The sequence below is a fragment of the Muscardinus avellanarius genome (genome assembly GCF_963383645.1).
Source record: "Muscardinus avellanarius genome assembly, chromosome: 1".
NCBI lineage: Eukaryota > Metazoa > Chordata > Mammalia > Rodentia > Gliridae > Muscardinus > Muscardinus avellanarius.
This window is the reverse complement of record NC_137786.1, coordinates 149,636,141-149,654,008: the sequence shown is the minus strand read 5'-3', so window position 1 is coordinate 149,654,008 and position 17,868 is coordinate 149,636,141. Positions and strand designations below refer to the sequence as shown.

At 37.3% G+C, this 17,868-nt stretch overlaps 1 protein-coding gene across 2 annotated transcripts in view; it reads right to left on the bottom strand.

Moving 5' to 3' along the window:
• Positions 1-3,119: 3,119 nt before the first annotated feature.
• Positions 3,120-17,868, bottom strand: part of PDGFD (platelet derived growth factor D) — a gene marked incomplete at both ends in the record, with an annotated part of 237,969 nt that continues 223,220 nt past the window's right edge. For both annotated transcript variants that reach the window (XM_080698113.1, XM_080698114.1), the window contains 2 exons: positions 3,120-3,245; positions 15,201-15,415. In XM_080698113.1, the coding sequence (XP_080554239.1) occupies positions 3,120-3,245; positions 15,201-15,415 (341 nt within the window). The remainder of the gene's footprint in view (positions 3,246-15,200; positions 15,416-17,868) is intronic.

Genomic DNA, 17,868 nt, shown 5'->3' with positions numbered 1-17,868 from the left:
TAAAGGGGAAGTGTTTCTGTGACTCACCCCTGTGCAACTGCTACATTATGTCCTGTAGGATAATAAAGTTATGAGAAAAAGCAAATATTCTTTGCAGCTTGAAGACCTCTCTTTATCCTCTATGTCCCTTCACAAATCATAAACCAAATGCTCCAGGAATACAGGTCCTGACTGAACTCCCCGAGTGGTATCACTGTCCACTAGCTGGGGTGTCCACCTGGAGGGGAAGGGGTGGTGAGCAAAAGGCTATGATGTTGATTTCAGGCCCTAAGGAAGACAGAGGGTGAGAGTTCCCCTGAGATGGGCAATACCAGAGGATCATGTAACTCATTAAAAACCCTATGGGGAAGAAAGACAAATGAACCCAACAAAAGCAGCAACCTGACAACAAAACCTAAGCCCCATCTCTTTGCAGGGCTGCAAGACGGTGACAAAGTAGAAGCTTGCAGTCTGGGAGCAGGTTTATTCACTCGGCCATTATTAAATGAAGTCTTCAGCGATCACCCCATCTTGTAATTCCCAACAGTCGAACGCATTTGTGAAAGTATGTTTGTACCCTCATTTACCATTTTAAACTGTAACCGAGTACTAAATAATGGAGTCATTTTGTTCAAAAGCAATGTTTATTTTTCATGAAGATAAGAGGCATATTACATTTGCTATAAAAATGTTATGAGAGGAAAAAGCTGCACGTTAGCAATATGACAAAGAAAAAACCAACCAACAACCCAAAACTCTCTGCTTACGAAAGTGTCCTGCTTTGTAAGAGCATATTGAATGAAAGGCATTATTCCAAAAGAGTGAGCCATGCAGAAATGTGGATTTATTAGGGTTTGCTTTTGAAATGTAATTGTACAGCGAGCTTTTTATTCCTTTGATGGCAATGAAACCGATTTATTGGCTACATGTTGGAGGTACGATAGATAACAGATAACCGAGGGAGAAGTTTTAATAAAACACTCAGGGAAAAAAAAGTAAAAGTAAAAGTGAGTGAATATGTCTGCTTACTTTTCAACTAATAAATAAAAATGTATGGATAGGGCTCTAACTGAAAACCACCCTGGTTATTGCAGCTTACAAGGTTTATTGAAAATTGGGTTGAAGACTAATTTTTCATATTTATAGCTATGAAGTGAGCTGTAGAAACTAGAGTTTGTGTCGTAACAGGCATTTACATTTGGGTACAGGAAGCTGATGTTTTCACAGGAAACTTGCAAGCGGCCATGAAGTGGAAGAGTGGTTCCTGATTATTAGTGCCTCCCTGGGTTATTTCTGATTGTGCTATAGGATTTTGGAGAACTGAACAATAGAGTCTAATTTCACCACTCACTCCCTGAGTCAAAACACTGGGCACTTTAAAGAAGTTTTATATGGTGCATTGTCAATAAGCGCAGGTTGTTTATTTTCTTAATTTCAAAATGCTGAGAAGAAATAAGCTAAAGACAGTCTAGAACTTGGATTTGAGAACATCAAACTGAAAGCTAAGTCTAAGTTTATGCAGGCCACTCATTTGATACCAGGACCTAACAGGCCTAGTCATATCTATCTCACAACAATTGGTCGTGATAAGTAGGGCCATTGATTCGCAGATAAAGCCAGCTCTCCTTTTTATTCTCAGGGATTGAAGAAAAATGTGGTTTTCTGAGAGCAGCCTTGAACTATCTTGAATTCAGCGTTCCCTCTTAAGCATCTTGCTTCGAGAATGATGCGCCACTTGCTACGTCTGGAGTCTGATTCTTTAAAATGGACACAAAGGAGCCAGAGAGGAAAATTTGCTCTAGATATCAATAACCGATGCAAAATAGTTTTCCAGTGGGAGACCAAGGGTAGAACCTGTGTTCCTGTACTGTAAAGTTGGCGACTTAGAATTTGCTCCATTGCTTTGCAAAGAAAAAGAGACTCCTGATATAATTGCACTTAGTTCAGAAGCAGGAGTTCAGAATGGTAAGTGAGAATATGATTAGGGATTTACATCAATAAAATTTGGTTGTTTTATTAATATACAAAATGTTTGGGGTTATAAATAATCCATGATGGTTTATCAAGTATGAAATATAATTGTAAATCCATGTAAATATATTGAAGAGACAGGAACACAAAGGAAAAAATACATAAAATTATTGGCACCGTTTGGAGAGTTTGAATATATTATTAAATACGACTCCTATCAAATATCCCATCTAATTTCCAGTTATGTCAATATTTCAGCACTTACTCTTTTGACTTTCAACTGTTCAAATCCTTCAATGAATACAATTTTGAAAGGCTCATACATAATCGCCATGCCATTCTTTAAAGGATTTGTTTTCCTGGAGGAGTTTTTTGGAAGAAAAATAATCTAAAGTTCCGCTTGAAGGATTGTAATAATAAACCCTCTGAGTAACTTTTTGAGATAGGCATTAATTAGGATACCTCATAAAATATATAAAAAGCGAACTTAACTGCTAAATTTCTAAAGCACTTATTATGGCATGGTTTTGGAGATAGGTAATTATGGTCCACATTGGTAAGTATAGTATACCTCATGAGAAATATCATTAGGTTTTTTGCCTTTTCCCAGAAACTATAATTTTTTTCTGTTTTATAATTAAGCCATATACACAAGAAAATCTCATCCTTTAATTTTTAATGTATAAGGTGCTTTTGTTAAGAGATTAAGATCTGAATAGTGTGTGATTCAAAATTTAAAAATAAACAAATTAATTTTTTAAATTTCCTAAAGACATGCTTCCTACATATAAACATCTCTTATTTTGGCAAAACATGAAGGGTTTAAATTATTTGACCATATGTAAGCTCTGGTGTACCTTGTTATACTTGCTGAATAACCCATTTGATCTCTTTATACATAGACATGGACATATAGGTATCTATGTATATACTTATATATCCTCATATGCTAGTATAAAATACAATCCTATATTCTTGAATATAGAAGTTGATGATACAACGTTCTACTTGCCATGGCACTAACGAAGCTAGGTTTACTCAGCAACCACTTGCATTCATTGCATTGCAGGCTAGTAGTAAATTTGGTTGCTGGGGGGAAAGGGTGCCTTTCCACATCTTTCTTGAATTAAAGATTCTTTCATGCTTAAGGTAAATTTGTGCCCACTGTTTTATCGAGGTGGTCTTGAGCTGCAAATACAATCACATCGTTCATGGTGATCCAACTGGATGTCAACGAGAGCCATGTTCTTAGTTCTTCCTCTCTTCCTGAAGTGTCCAGATTCAAACTTTAACACCTAAAACAACAAGCATATTTCCTGTGAGAAAGCTCTTGGAGTTTAATTCAATCAGATGCCATTTATTCATTCCATTTATGTTAACTGGTTCTTAATCCTTTTGAGAATTCAATGAAAGCAATGGGCTTGCTATTAGAGTGTACACATGTAAACACTTTTATAATCAATGAATCCTTGAAGAACAGGGTTCCGTTAATCCTAGAGTGATGCCCCAACATTTTCTACTTTCAGTAACAAGATGACCTCAAGTATCTTAGCAGGAAGTTATTGAGAACTTTCTTTCCTTCTTTTACTTCCTTTCTTCCATCCTTCCATACTGAGGGATTGAATCCATAAGTGTTTCATTTTTTATTTTGAAAAAAAAAATCTTCCTTAGTTACTAAGAGTTTCACTAAGTTGCTGAGGCTAGCTTCCCAAGTCCTGTGGTTATAGGTGTGTACCACCACCACTCCTGGCTTATTGATAGCTTTCTAAGGGCCTAATTTGTGCTAAGTGCTGTCCCAAACACATTGGTATTCTTCTGACCAGATCATAGGTAATAATATGTAAATATAATACTGAGCATATTATCACCATAGATAGGACAATAAACAAGTTATGAGCATAATATACCAGTATGACTAAATGTTGGCTCAAAGTAAAACATTTTGGCCAGGTTATTAGTTGAAATAAATAAATGGTGATATAGTCATGGTCTTACATATCTGTGGAGAAATAATACCTTTTACATTTCACTCTGGTATCAATTCAGTATTTCTCCAATTAAAAAGTATTTACAGTTTAGATTTAGATGTGCTCCAGATTTCAGGCAGAGGAGGCAGCCATGTTGGAGGTGGAGCTTGTTTGTCGAGGAAGGGTCCCTGGAGACATGGCCTTGCTTGGAGACTACATATAATTCCTTCTCTCCTCCCTTTCTCCTCCTCCTTCTCTTCCTTTTCTTGTTTTTTTTTTTTTTTTTTTTTTTCTCTTTTCTGGCCTCCATGATGTGAAAACAGAGCCTTTGTGCTCTCTGTCTCTTTTCCCCATGCCATACCTTAAGCTCTACACACTTCATCTGGCTCGACATGGACTAAAGACCTGAAATCTCAAGAACTGTGAGCAAATAAATTTTTTTCCTCTAAGTTGTTGTCATCAAGTTTTTTTTTTTTTTTTTTTTTTTCAGTACTGGGGATAAAACCCAGGGGCATTCTACCTTGGAGCTACCACCCCCAGCCCTATTTTTTATTCTTTATTTTGAAACAGGATCTCACTGAGTTGCATCGGGCCTCACTAAGTAGCTGAGGCTGCCCTCAAACTGCAATCCTCTTGTCTCTACGCCCAAGAAATTTTTAAAGTTAAGTTTAAATATGATTTTTAAATCAATAATTTAATAGCATCTAACCCTTCTTCCCTGTTGTGGTCTTGTTTAGTCAAACATTATTTACCAAATACAAGTTACATACTTGTTTTTTTTTACCTATAGTCAGTTTAAATTATTGTTTTCTTTGTGTTCTTTATTTTATTTTATTTTACTATTAGACTCTGAACTCCTTTATGATACCACCAAACAACTGTTCAGGATTTTAAAATTCTTAGAGTTTGCACAAACACTCTATATTTGCCCTCAAACAACCTTGTCTGTCACATGAAAGAGGTTCATTTTATAGGTTAGAATAGAGAGGTTTAAAGGAGGAAGTATGTGGTTCAGGAGCTTCCAGTGACTTGGATCCCAGGATCAGGACTTTGTCCTCAGGGTTTCTAACACACACTGACCCAATGCCTTTCTAATATTTCCACAATTTCCTTCTGTGTCTCAAAGGGGTATGTGGCCCTGAGTGTGAAGTATAATAGAAATATGGTATGACCTGTGCGGCATATTTTAGTCCTGGATGAAGGTCGGATACAGGACAATCATGCTTCCATGGCTTCATATCATTTTATGGCTTCTCCATGACTAACTACTATGGGTTTTGTTTTCAGCCATTTTTCTCATGCTCACATTGCATATTTAAAGTCTGAGGCAAACCCAGGCAGTCTATTAGACAAAGCACGCTCTGAGTGCTGAGCATCTGTGTGTTCTTTCTGCACTTTCTGCAGCCAGCTTTCATTTGCATTTAGCCATGTTGTTCTATGGGAGTTCCAGTGGGGCAGAAGATAAATCCCTGCATTTTTTTCAATATTCATTCAAAATATTGTGGAACCTCGTTCAAAAGAATTGTGATTATAAAACCGAGAGAAGCAGAGAACATCCAAGAGAGTACATGAGGGAGGCACGGAGACTCAGGAGTATTTGTTTTCGGTAAATCTAGTATATGTGCCAGTTTTCTCAGTGAATTCTGTTTGTATCACTTTCTTCCATAGTTCTACTGCCTTTAAAATATGTTCCATACAGTTTTATATGATTTATGATGCATTCTCCCTATTAACTGGATTACAGTAGCTTGCAGGCAAGGGCAGTGAAATTAATCACTCGCTTTGAGTGTTTACTAGATGCAGACACTATTTTAGGTGGCTTTGTGAATATTATTTGGACTTCTCTATAGTACTATTAAAGATGTGCTTTTACAATTTAATTTATAAATTAGAAGTTATTACATTACTTCCTCAAGATTGCAAAGCTTGTAAGTGGTGAGACAGAACTTGACTCCATGTGGCATAGGCTATATAATCTTTTGTTTATACATTTAACCATATAAACTGTTATTTGTACATTTCAATAGCATATTGGGAAGACAGTAACTGCTTAAAGGAGCACATTTTGGTGAACATGATGGGGAGTCAACCAATGTGGAGAGTTCCATGTGGTGTCCTTTTCTGTTTCCTTTGTATATCTCCTCTTTTTCATCCTCCAACAAGTACAGGGTACAAAACAAAGCAGGCAAAATTAGGGCAGAGAACATGACAAAGTGGTCTAGGCTTTGGATCAGTTTTGAAATAAAATTTGAAACATAGAGAACAAAGTTACAAGGACATTGCTCCTTCCTACTCCCATATTTTTCTTAATGGATATCCATATAAAATAAATGATGTTGCTTCTCAATAAGTAATCAAGCAATGTATAAAGAATGCATTCCATTTTAAGGTATCAAAAAGCCCTGCTCAACCAGGCCCAGGGGCCAGTACCTACAATCCCAGTAGTTTGGAGGCTGATAGAGGAGAGCAGGCTTGAGATCAGCCTCAACAATTCATAAAAACTCTAAGCAACTTGGCAAAATCTTGTTTCAAAATAAAAAAATAATATTCAGATTTCAGTCCCTTTGGAAAGATACTCAGGAATCCTACAGCTGGATCACATGTGGGCCGTTCTTAGTTTTCTGAGGAATCTCCAAATTGATCTCCATTGCAGCTGTACTAATTTGCAGTCCCACCAACAATGTTGAGGAGTTGCAATTTCCCCACATCCTCACCACCATTTATTGTTGTATGACTTCTTGATGATTACCATTCTGATTGGGGTTAGACAGAATCTCAGTATACATTTAATTTGCATCTCCCTGATTGCTAATGATGTTATACACGCATATCCATGTTTATAGCAGCACGATTTATAATAGGCAAAGTATGGAACCAACTCAAGCACTCAACAGGTGCATGGGTTACAAAATTGTGGAATATAACCACAAGGAAATTCTACTCAGCAATGAAGAACAACAAAATTTGTCTTTTGCAAGAAAATAGATGAACCTGGAAAACATTGTAGTAAGTGAGATTATCCGGTCACAGAAAGTGAAGGGTCTTATGTTTTCTCTCATATGTAGAAGTTAGGGAATAATTGAGATTCCAGAGGAATTTCAGACAAGGGAGGAGAAACTCCAGTGGAACCAAGGACATGGTATAGGGAAAAGGGTGAGGGAGAGGAAGACCACTTCCATTGGCAGCTGGTGGAAAGCCCACCAAGTGCTGTGTGCATATGTGTCACTATTACTGTGAATTGCATTATGATGTGAGACTATAATACACCAATAAAATATTTTAAAAATAAATGAATGAATTCAACAGTACAAAGCATGACAAATCAAAAGGGCTAGGGAGGTAGAATGTTCAACTTCAGTACCAAAAAAAAAAAAAAAAAAAAGACCATTATCAAGGCTTCATAGTTCGCAATGACTGGCATCTGTAAAGCCAGCGCGCTGTCGATTTGTTTTCTCATTTGATGACAAACAAAAGTGAGTGCTTTGGGATGAAAGTAAAAGCCTGGGCAGGTTTTCTAACCGGTCTCTGATTGTTCTGGGATTTTCCCTGTGTTTTATATTAAGCAACACAAGCACAGTATATGTGTTTTGCTGATAAGAAGAGAAAAATGAATTGGCAGACTCTTTTCCCAGACAAGACAGGAAAGCACTATTTGAACAAAGTGGAAATTGGACTGCTTTACTGGCTGATCACAGCACTGATGTTCAAAGCTTTCGGACCATGTAATAGTCTTAGGTTCAGGTACACAGCATTGAAAGAAGGAAGAAAGCAAAGCTGATTTGAGGGAGCATAGAAAGTTAAAAGCAAAATGAAAAGCTTTTATCGGAGAAAGCAAACTGGTAGGCTATAGGTTATCTGCTCACCTTTAAAGAAAGGAACCATTGAATTAATTATAGAAGCTGAAGGAACTTGCTAATATGTACCATCACAAAATTCTCTCCTATTTTCGAGGCTATGATTCACAGCTGCAAGCACACACATGGAAATAAAAATCCACTGACAGGCAGCCAGGCATTTCTTAGCACCCACAGGTGAAAATATAAATCTAGACTTGTTTCCACCCTGGAAAACCATGGGAAGCCAGAAAAGGTTGATGTCTACTAAGTGAAGAGTGGTGAGCCAGTCAGTGGCTTTTATAACAGGATACAAAATCAAAGATGCTCAGTTTTTCAAATTACCACATCATGGAAGATATTTAACTACAGTTATTCACTTTGTTGCCAATAAAGCACTGAATGAATCATTGCCATAAAGCTATTACACTAATAAAACAATACCAGGCAGCAAAGCTATCTGCTGAGTCGGGTTCTTGTTTATTGGGAATATAAAAAAGATTGTTAAGGCCTTGTAACAGTTCCCAAATTAATGGCTGACATAGGAACACAAGTATATATTTCAGGGCAAATACATTGTATAAATCTGAATCGTTAAGTTTATTTAAGATTCTACTGAACTTCTAAAGCTGTCAGTATTCCATACACATAGTTTCTTAAGAAAAAAACTCCCATTTTTGTTCTGTTTTGACTTCTTTCATGTGTAAAGACTTTATGAAAAATGTATACAAACCCATGATTTTTAAGAAATGATAGTGAATTATTCTGAAACCTAAGGGACTGAAAGCAAAAGTACTTGAAGAAAGAATGACATGTATTCTACCTGGGCAACCACTCAACTTGATGGCAGCAGTCATAGCAGAAGCTAAACCCTGGAACAGAAGTACTGACATCAAGTCATAAGACACAGTGAATAATCAGTAAGATACAAATTGATAAACAGTTCAGCAATTTTACACTGAGAAGTTTGAAGGTGACAAAAGCTGGGTTATAGTAAGGCTTTATAAAATGCTCAAAAAGTTTGAAAATGCAGTCTCAATATCTGTGGATATTTATTTCTAATAGCAGTTTCTTATGATTACTTGGGTTACTATGAGGTATAATTGCAATTCTATTTATACAGAACAAATGGTGAAATGATTTTGACAGCAATTTAATGGATTAGTGACTACACATTCAGGCTATCCATTGCAGAAAATATAACAGAAGCCTCCTGAGCACCTAGTTTTGGGGCACAATTACCACTGGGTATCATCCATGGTACACATGGTCTCGTCTGAATGTCTTGCCCCATGTCAGGTTTGCTAAGCTTTGGCAAGAAGGCCTGATGTGACACTCCTAAAATAGAAAAGGATGTGCACATTTTGTAGGACTCATAGAGAGTCTTATCACTAGGCAAGTGAGTCATCAGGACTAAACACAGAAAATTAGAACTGAGAAATCCAGACCATGTACTGCAACGATTCCACCCACGCCTGTCTTGCACTTTCCTTTGGAAGCTTTATTTTATGCAGTGGTAATAAGCACAGGTGTTATCATCACCATTGCAAAGATGGGTAAATTAACATTTTTATAATCTATAAACATTAACCACCACAGATGATATCTTTATTCTTTTGCATTTACCTAACATCTCCACCACTGATCTGTTTATATGTCTTACATGAGGTCAGTAAGATAAGATTTTGAGGGGAGGCAAGTGTATAACAGTGGAGATCAGATCATCTCATTTTAGGTCTTCCTGGAGACTCAAAATAATAGTTTTTTGTTTATTTATTTGTTTGGTTTTGGTGGGGATTAAAAGAGGAAAGCTACAATGCTGGGAGTTCAGTGGATGGACTTTGGATGCACATGGCATCTGCATGTAGCAGAGCTTGCACCGTAATATAGCCCTACCGTTTTTCTATTCTGTTGCTCTTTTCAGCAAAATAAACCAAAACCCAAAAACAAACAATAAACCCAACTTGTCTTACTTCAAGGCTGAGAAAAGGAAAGAAAAAGAGGTAACTTTTATCGCAAGTTTGTGGCTCAAAATTAACTTCTTAGCAGAATACTGCTGAGCTTTTTGGCCTTTAGGTCTTTCTTATTGAGTACTGTGACTTACGATGATGTCAGTCCTTCTTTTGATTATCAATACTGCATTACTCTAATGCTAGGTTTTGAATATAAATGCCCACTTACATCTTCTAGTAATAGAATTCAAAATTTTAATATAACATTCTACATTACAATAAAAGAATGCTCGATAATATTTTTCATGTTGTCAAAGGACAAGAATGATTTTAGATGCTATAAATGGGCAAGAAAGAGCAATTAAGGGTAGGTAGTTAAGTCAGCAATGTGATGAAATCAAGAGGAAGTTCAGAGAAAATTAACTCCCAGTTTTGTCCCTCTGCAATCTTCCTAAATAGACTAGGAGAAACAATAACCTGGGGACCAAATGATGAAAATCAGTAGGAATTAATTCAAAAGGTCACCATGTTTCTAGGGAATATCCTATTAATCATGGTTACCCTCTGCCAGGTGTGGTGGTGCACGCTTGTAATCCCAGCATTTGGGAGGCTGAGACAGGAGGATTGCGGTTTGTGGAGAGTCTCAGCTACTTAGTGAGGCCCTCTGCAACTCAGTGAGACCTTGTAGCTCAGAGGTAGAAAGCCCCTGGGTTTGATCACCAGTAATTCAAAAACAACAACAACAACAACAACAACAACAACAACACACAAAAAAGTACCCTCTATCTATACAATGTTTGTTTTTTTCAGAACCCTCTTTCTATTACTCACTTATTTATTGGTACTGGGGATTGAACCCAAGGACATTCTACCTCTAGCTAAACCCCCTTTTGTCTTTTTTTTAAACAGGGTCTCACTAGGTAGCTGAGAGTCTCACTCTGTTGCTGAAGGTGTCTTCAAACCTGTGATCCTCCTGTCTCAGCCTCCTCAGTACTGGTTACTTTAAAAAAATTCACGAACAAAAGTACCTCTAAAAATGACAGAAAATCTGCTTATTTTTCAGCATTTAGTTTTTCATTATGTGTGTGACATACAGAGATGGCAGGTGTCATAAAAGTGGCCCAGGGGAAGAACTATTTTAAAGAGCTCGCTCACTACCTTCTTGCCCTTCTCTTCTGAAGTAGGTCAAAAAGCCTAGGAAGAATTTTCTGATCTTCCCCTGAAGCAAGACAAAATACCCTCAAGTGAGAGTATCCTCCTTATAATCAGAGCAAAGAAACATTGCTATCTTTGAAGACAAAGGGAATGCAAAGAAGAGTCTAAATAGACAGGTCTTAACACATTTCCTCTGGTTTATCATCAATAGATCTACTCTTTTCCTTATCCTGTTTCTCCATGACTGTCCACTCATCACCAAACCCACAATGCAGAAAACACTAGTGTTGAAGTGTTTTGAAGGTCCTTATTTCCTTGTGAAGGTTCCTGTGTCCTGTAGAACTTATATTAAATAAGTTTGCATACTTTTCTCTTATTGATCTGCCTTTTGTTATAGTGGCATCGGCTATGGGTACAGAATGAGAAGCAGGGAAGATATTTTCTTATCCTTATACCTATATATTCCCAGAGGCATAGAACAACTGCTAGGTAGGACAAATACTTAATAGAGAATTGTAAACGTTTGAGAGCAGGTAATCATACCATATTGCAGCAAAGACTGTTCAAGTCCCACAGAAGAAGTAGCATGACCTGTGCAAAGAGCAATGTTATTAGCTTCATTAAGAGCTTTCTAATTTTTCAGATTTTAGTTCCTTAATGTTGAGCACTGAAATATTTGTAGAGAATCACATACGCTGAGTCGGTGACAAGTTCTCATTATTCCCTTAAGGGTGTCATCTCTCATAGAAACTCATTTCACATCTCATCAGTTGCAACCATGATCTGGGGAAACTGCTTTTTCATTTCTTAGAGGCAAGAATAAAGGAACAGAACTAAAAGAATAAAGGCCTGGAATTTTTCCTTAATGAGACTAAGCTCAAGCAGCACCCATTTCTGAAAATGGAATGAGCCTTCTGCTGTTTAACGCAGGGCACTTGACAGTGATAATTGTGACACATTCCAAGGGTGTTTTAGGAGTCCAGGGGGACTATGACAGGAGTGTTTGTTCCAGGTATGTAGTCACTGACGGGATGATTGATGCCGGTTTGTCCTTTTGTCCAGAACTTGGCCGAGTGATTTTAGTACAGAGTTCTGCAGAATTTTAGAATTAAAAATATTGTGACACGTGTTTTAAATAGATGCTTTAGAGTGCACTTTCAAAAGAATGCCAGCACTTTAGATGCACTCATGACTGAACTAAGAGGGTTTTCCCCTTGAGATATTAATTGTGAACAGAAACTTATAGATAACATTTATTGTATACAGAATCAAGAAGAGGACTAAAAGGAGGGTAACCAGGCCCTTTCGATTTCTTCAGAGGTAGAAGAATGAAAGAGTCCTGCCTGAATGAAAGAGTCCTTTTGGAGTATGATTAACTCTGCTCTTTCCGCAATAAGTAAATTTTAAAAAATCAGGTTGAAACTTCTCAGCAGAGAGCCAAGATAAAAATAAAGCATTCCACAAATACATCAAAGGCCTAAAGATGAATGTTCTCCCTAGATTATTTTAACTCTAACCTGATTACTGCATTCTGCATTTATCCTTGAGGTATGACTAAACATGACAAAACTCAGGTCCGTAGCTGTGAAGGGCAACATTCAATCTAAAGTTCATCAGTTCATACAAAAATAAAACACAATGAACACAGATTATCACATTCTCTAGATATGAGAACATATTTTCTCCTTTTGAAAGCAGTGGGGTGGAGTATGTAATTCTTATGACTAAGAAAATACGGTCTATGTAGGTCTAAAATAAGGTTTCTTTTGCCTAAGGTAATCAAGGCTACTGTGGCATGCATGACCTTCTGTGTTTCCCAGCTAGCATGTATTCATTTTTGTTTGGCCTAGAAGTTACCTCTTAACACATTATTGTTGTATTATTTCCAGGATAAAAGAATAAAATCAAGGAAATTAAAACACAAAAAATACTTCCCTCAAAGCCAGTTTTACAAAACTGAAGATCATATTTTGAGATATTTTGAGAGAATGATCTGCCTATTTCTTTGTTTGTTGGATATTTATGGAAAGCCATCAAATAGTTCCTAATGATGTTTGCTTTATATTTTAACTTCTGTTTCTAGTAGGTTCTATATGAGGTTTCACACATTACAAACTGAATTTCATAAGCATTTATTTTATTTGAGCCTCAGAGCAACTCTGGAAGGGGTTATCTGATATAATACCTTAGTTCCATTTCATATATGAGGAAACTAAGTCTCAGCCAGGCATGGTGGTACATGCCTATAATCCTAGTACTTGGGAGACTGAAACAGGAAGATTTTAGGCTGAATGCCAGCCTCAGCAACCATCAACTTAGCCAGGCCATCAGAAACCTAGTAATACTGCTTCAAAATAAAACATAAAATAAGGCCTGGAATACAGCTCAGAAGTAGAACCCCCCTGGGTTCAATCTTCAGTCACACACACACACACACACACACACACACACACACACACTCAAACTCACACTCACACCAAACCCAAAAACTGGGTCTCCATATTTTAGTGACTGGTAAACTAACTACTCTGAATTTTATTCTATTATATTAAATAAAATGTTATATATTTAAACAGAGAAAGCACAGCAAAAATGGGTAACTGACTGGAATTTGACTGCTAAAAAGAAGAAATAAAAATTGTCAAACAGCATGAAAAAATATTAGACATCATTGAAATCAGGGAAATGCAAATCAAAACTATACTGAGATTCCATCAAACCCCAGGCAGAATGGCAATCATAAATAATTCAAACAATAATTAATCCTGGTGAGGATGTGGTAAAAGAAGCATGTATATATTATTGGTGGGATTGTACATTGATACAACCATTGTGGAAATCAGTTTGGAGTCTCCTCAAAAGATTAGGTATGAAACTACCATGTGACCCAGCTATAACACTCCTTGGTATCTTTCCAAAAGAATTAGAATACTACCGTAATACATGCATGGCCATGTTTATAGCAACATGATTCACAGTAACCAAATTATGGAACCAACCTAGGTGTCTGCAACAGATGAATGAATAAAGGAAATCATGGATATACAATGGTGTTTTGATCAGCTATAAAGAAGAACAAATTTATGTCATTTGCAGAAAATAGATGGACCTAGAGAACATTATTCTAAGTGAAATTAGTCACAGAAAGTCAAGGGTAATATTTTTTTCTCATTTATAGAAACTAGAGAAAAAATAGCAAAGAAAAGGGACTTCATGATTATAAGGAGTGAAGCCAGTAGAAAAGAAAGGGATCAGAGGAAGGAAGAGAAGAGAGAAGGGGGGCTTGCTTAGGAAAGAGACCAAATAGTATTGTATCCATATATGAAGGTGTCACTAATAATATTAGTATGTACAGGGAAGGAGGAGGGAGATAATGGAATGGGGTTAGAACAAAACCACACCACACCAATAGATGCTAAATGTATCATTTTGAATCTCATTATAATGTATAATTATGTTGCACCAATACAATTCTAACAAAAAAAACTATAGACGCTGGAAACAATTGGTGCAGTTTAGGACCTGGCTGTGTGATTAACTGACTGTCATACTGGTCAGCTTCCTGATTCTTGTAGGCCTTAGTTTACTCACCTACAAAGAGGACAAAAATTGTACCCTGTTTATAACATTCCTGATGAGCTGTAAAGTCAATTAATGAGTATTTACAATGGAACTGTACACCCAATAAATGCTCTTGTGGATTTGCTATTGTTATTATTATTGTTATTAAAGGTTGCTGCTCTCTTTACATTTTTGTTCTTCAGTTTCGACATTTTAATTGTTTATTTTTGCATAATCCAAGAGTTAATTTGCCAGTTAGCACCAAGTAACATTTAGGAAAAAGAATTATTTCCAGGAAAAAAATCTTTAATATTTAAAGAATGAAAAGGTATCTGACAGTTTCTATTTTGCTATGTTTACTAAATTTTCTAATGATTTAACTGAACAAAATTTGGCTCTTAGCATTTTCTTACAAAAACCTAGATTTTCAGTCATGTTCTATAAATGAATACCATCATCTTTCTACAAGGAAGCCAACTAAGCTCTGAAATTACGGTATTAAATGTGATTATATATTCTAACCAGGCTATTGTTGACCATGTGGTATATTTTGAGAATTAGAGAAAGGAGTCTCTTCTTCAGGATGGAATTAGTCTTTGGCCAGGTCACTTGGCTTGGCAAGCCTAGCTTGGTCAAAACTGCTGCTCTACATTTTGTCTGGGTGCAGTGAGCAGCCTGAACAACCACATTCAGTGGTGCTGTCTGCCAGTTGCCTCTAAAATTGATGTGGTTGAAAAAGATCTAAATACAGCATTGGAACAAGAAATTGGAGAGTAACATACCTCATGATACTTTTTCACAGTTTTCCCTGAATTGCATGTGCAGGACTTCCAGTTGGCAGTTCCACAGCCACAATTTCCTCCACAGCGCTGCACCAGGAGGCAACGTGGAAAGAAGACCACGTCAGAAAGCTTCAGCTCTTGTCTTAAATTGACTGAGTAGTTCCTGGGAGTACAACTATAGCGCTTGACATCATCGTTGAGCCTGTCCAGGTCAACTGTGAACAAACACACACAACTTGTGAGCAAATGTATAATCATAAGCAAAAACACTTAGTATGTGCATTGGGAACAGAGTGGGAAGTCTCTATCAGAACAACTATAATGCAGGGATTAAATCTCTCCTTGGCATCTCAATTGCTGGACACCAAAGGTGGAAAATATAATTTCTCTTTTGATCCTATGTGCCCTTCAAAAATAACAGCCAAAACAAAACGTGGGCTAAAATCTGTATCTTGACTCAAATTTTATGATACTTTTCTTAATGCAATATATATATATATATTTTTTCAATTAAAATGAAATACTTGGCAATTTAAATTAATTGCTGTTATCTTTAAAGACACAAAAGAAATTGTTGCTTGAGTCTAAATACATTCTGACTCTAAGTCATTGCTGCAATATAATTTGAATTATACCGAGGACACATTAAGGGCAATCACTCTAATATACATAATGGGCAATGAAATTTCTACAAGTCAATAGGAGGAAGAAAAAGGTTTTAGTCTCATTTTAACTCTGAAACCAGCCACAGTGCTACAGGAAATGGCCTTCTGCTTGGACACCGTGCATATCTGTGTGCTGGGTCCTAGGTGGCAGCACAGCACAGTGGTTTAAGTCTGGGCTTTGGCAGCGTTCCAGCTTCAAGGCAGTTGTGCTGCTTTTCAGCTGAGGTTATTTATCAGCACTGAGCCTCTGCTTCCTCATCTATAACATGTACATATTCGAAGGGTTGAATAGGATGTTCCTGGTACTTATTTAATGCTGTCTATTATTATTCACCTTGATTCATCTGATTCCCTCCACTCTCATTTTTTTCTTTTAAAAGCAATGGCTAAAATTAAAAAGCAAATCAAGTTTCTCACCCTCTCTATGTCTTTTGGCTGTTACTCTATGTAAATGATTATTCAGAGGTGGGTTGATGGGGCCACTATGAATTAAGAGTGTCATACTAAAACTTCAAATCTAGGTCATAAATATTTACTTGAATTAAATTTGTATTACTGTGCTATATAAATTTTCAGTGATGTTCTTAAAAACCCATCAAATCTTCCATCCATTTGGGATCCAAATCTGTTTTCACTTTTTTCTGCCTCTTTCATACACCCACCTCACACACACACACACACACACACACACACTCTCTCTCTCTCTCTCTCTCTCTCTCTCTCTCACACACACACACAGACATACACACACACACACACACACACACACACACACACACACACACACAGACTGGTATCTTCTTACAAGGATGCAGCTAGAAGAAGCCTGCCCATGTATATGCACAGGTTCCTCCGCCATGTCTTCATGAATACTTCCCTGTGCATGAGCCGAGCCAGGGCATCCCAGGAGGAATGCCACAAATGCCAGGCAGGTATCATCATCCCTGTCCTGGGCTCAAGCCTTAGCTAGTGTCATATTCTTAAACCCACACAGCTTTAGAAACAGTAAGGAGTATTGGGGGGGCAGAACCCAAAGGCCAGAGAATGATGTCAGTGGAACACATCTCATAAGAACTGAGAGAAAAGGAGGTACTAGCATAGACTAAGAGTTCCATAACCCCAGAGAGTCATCTAATTTCATTGAGAGTAAGAAGAGACCAGCTGCATGGCTGGATGACCGCTTGAATAGGAAATTAAATGGAAGCTGGATTGATGCCCTGCCTGAGCACCTTTTCAGATGGACAGCTGTGTTTTGATTCTCAAGGGCATAGATTTATCCCCAATTGTTATATGCTGAGCCCAGGACACTGTGGAGACTGAATAAGTGCTAAATAATCACTGTGCATAATTTATTGCTGTTTCCCTTCCCCCTTCCTTTGCAAAGACATGTCATACGTTTAGCTATAATCAATCCAGATTTAAATTGAATGAACTCTGTCTTGGGAAAGGAACCATTTTATTGCTCCTCAAGCCCTGAAAATAACTGCAAGCAAAGCAGGAAGGATTACATAAATGGATTAAGAAGTGCAGCAATCATCCATTAAAAGTGTCACCTTGAGATAAATACTGATGCTGGCCTGTGCATTCCTGGGCTTGGGAAGAGAGCTGATGCAGAAGGCCAAATCTGCTGTTTGTGACAATGAGAATGTACTTGTCTAATGTGTAGGAGTAAAGAGGTGCAATTAGCAGGAAGAGATCGTGATACATGGGAAGGTATTCACGTCGGAAATGAGGGAGGCACCAGCATGAGTTTCTACTTTAGCTCAGCTCCTAGGTAGGCACCTTACACGTATAACTACATTTACTTGTTCCCCAACCTTTTGAGGTGGGTATTATTGTTATTGTTTTGCAGTCCAGGGGATTGAATTCTGAGGCTTTCTACCTCAGAGCTACACCCTGAGCCCAATTTTATCATTTTACGTAATTTATTTAAAAAATTTTTAATTGGTGCATTGCAGTCATGCATCTTAATGGGATAAAAGACTTGTGGAGACATATATGCA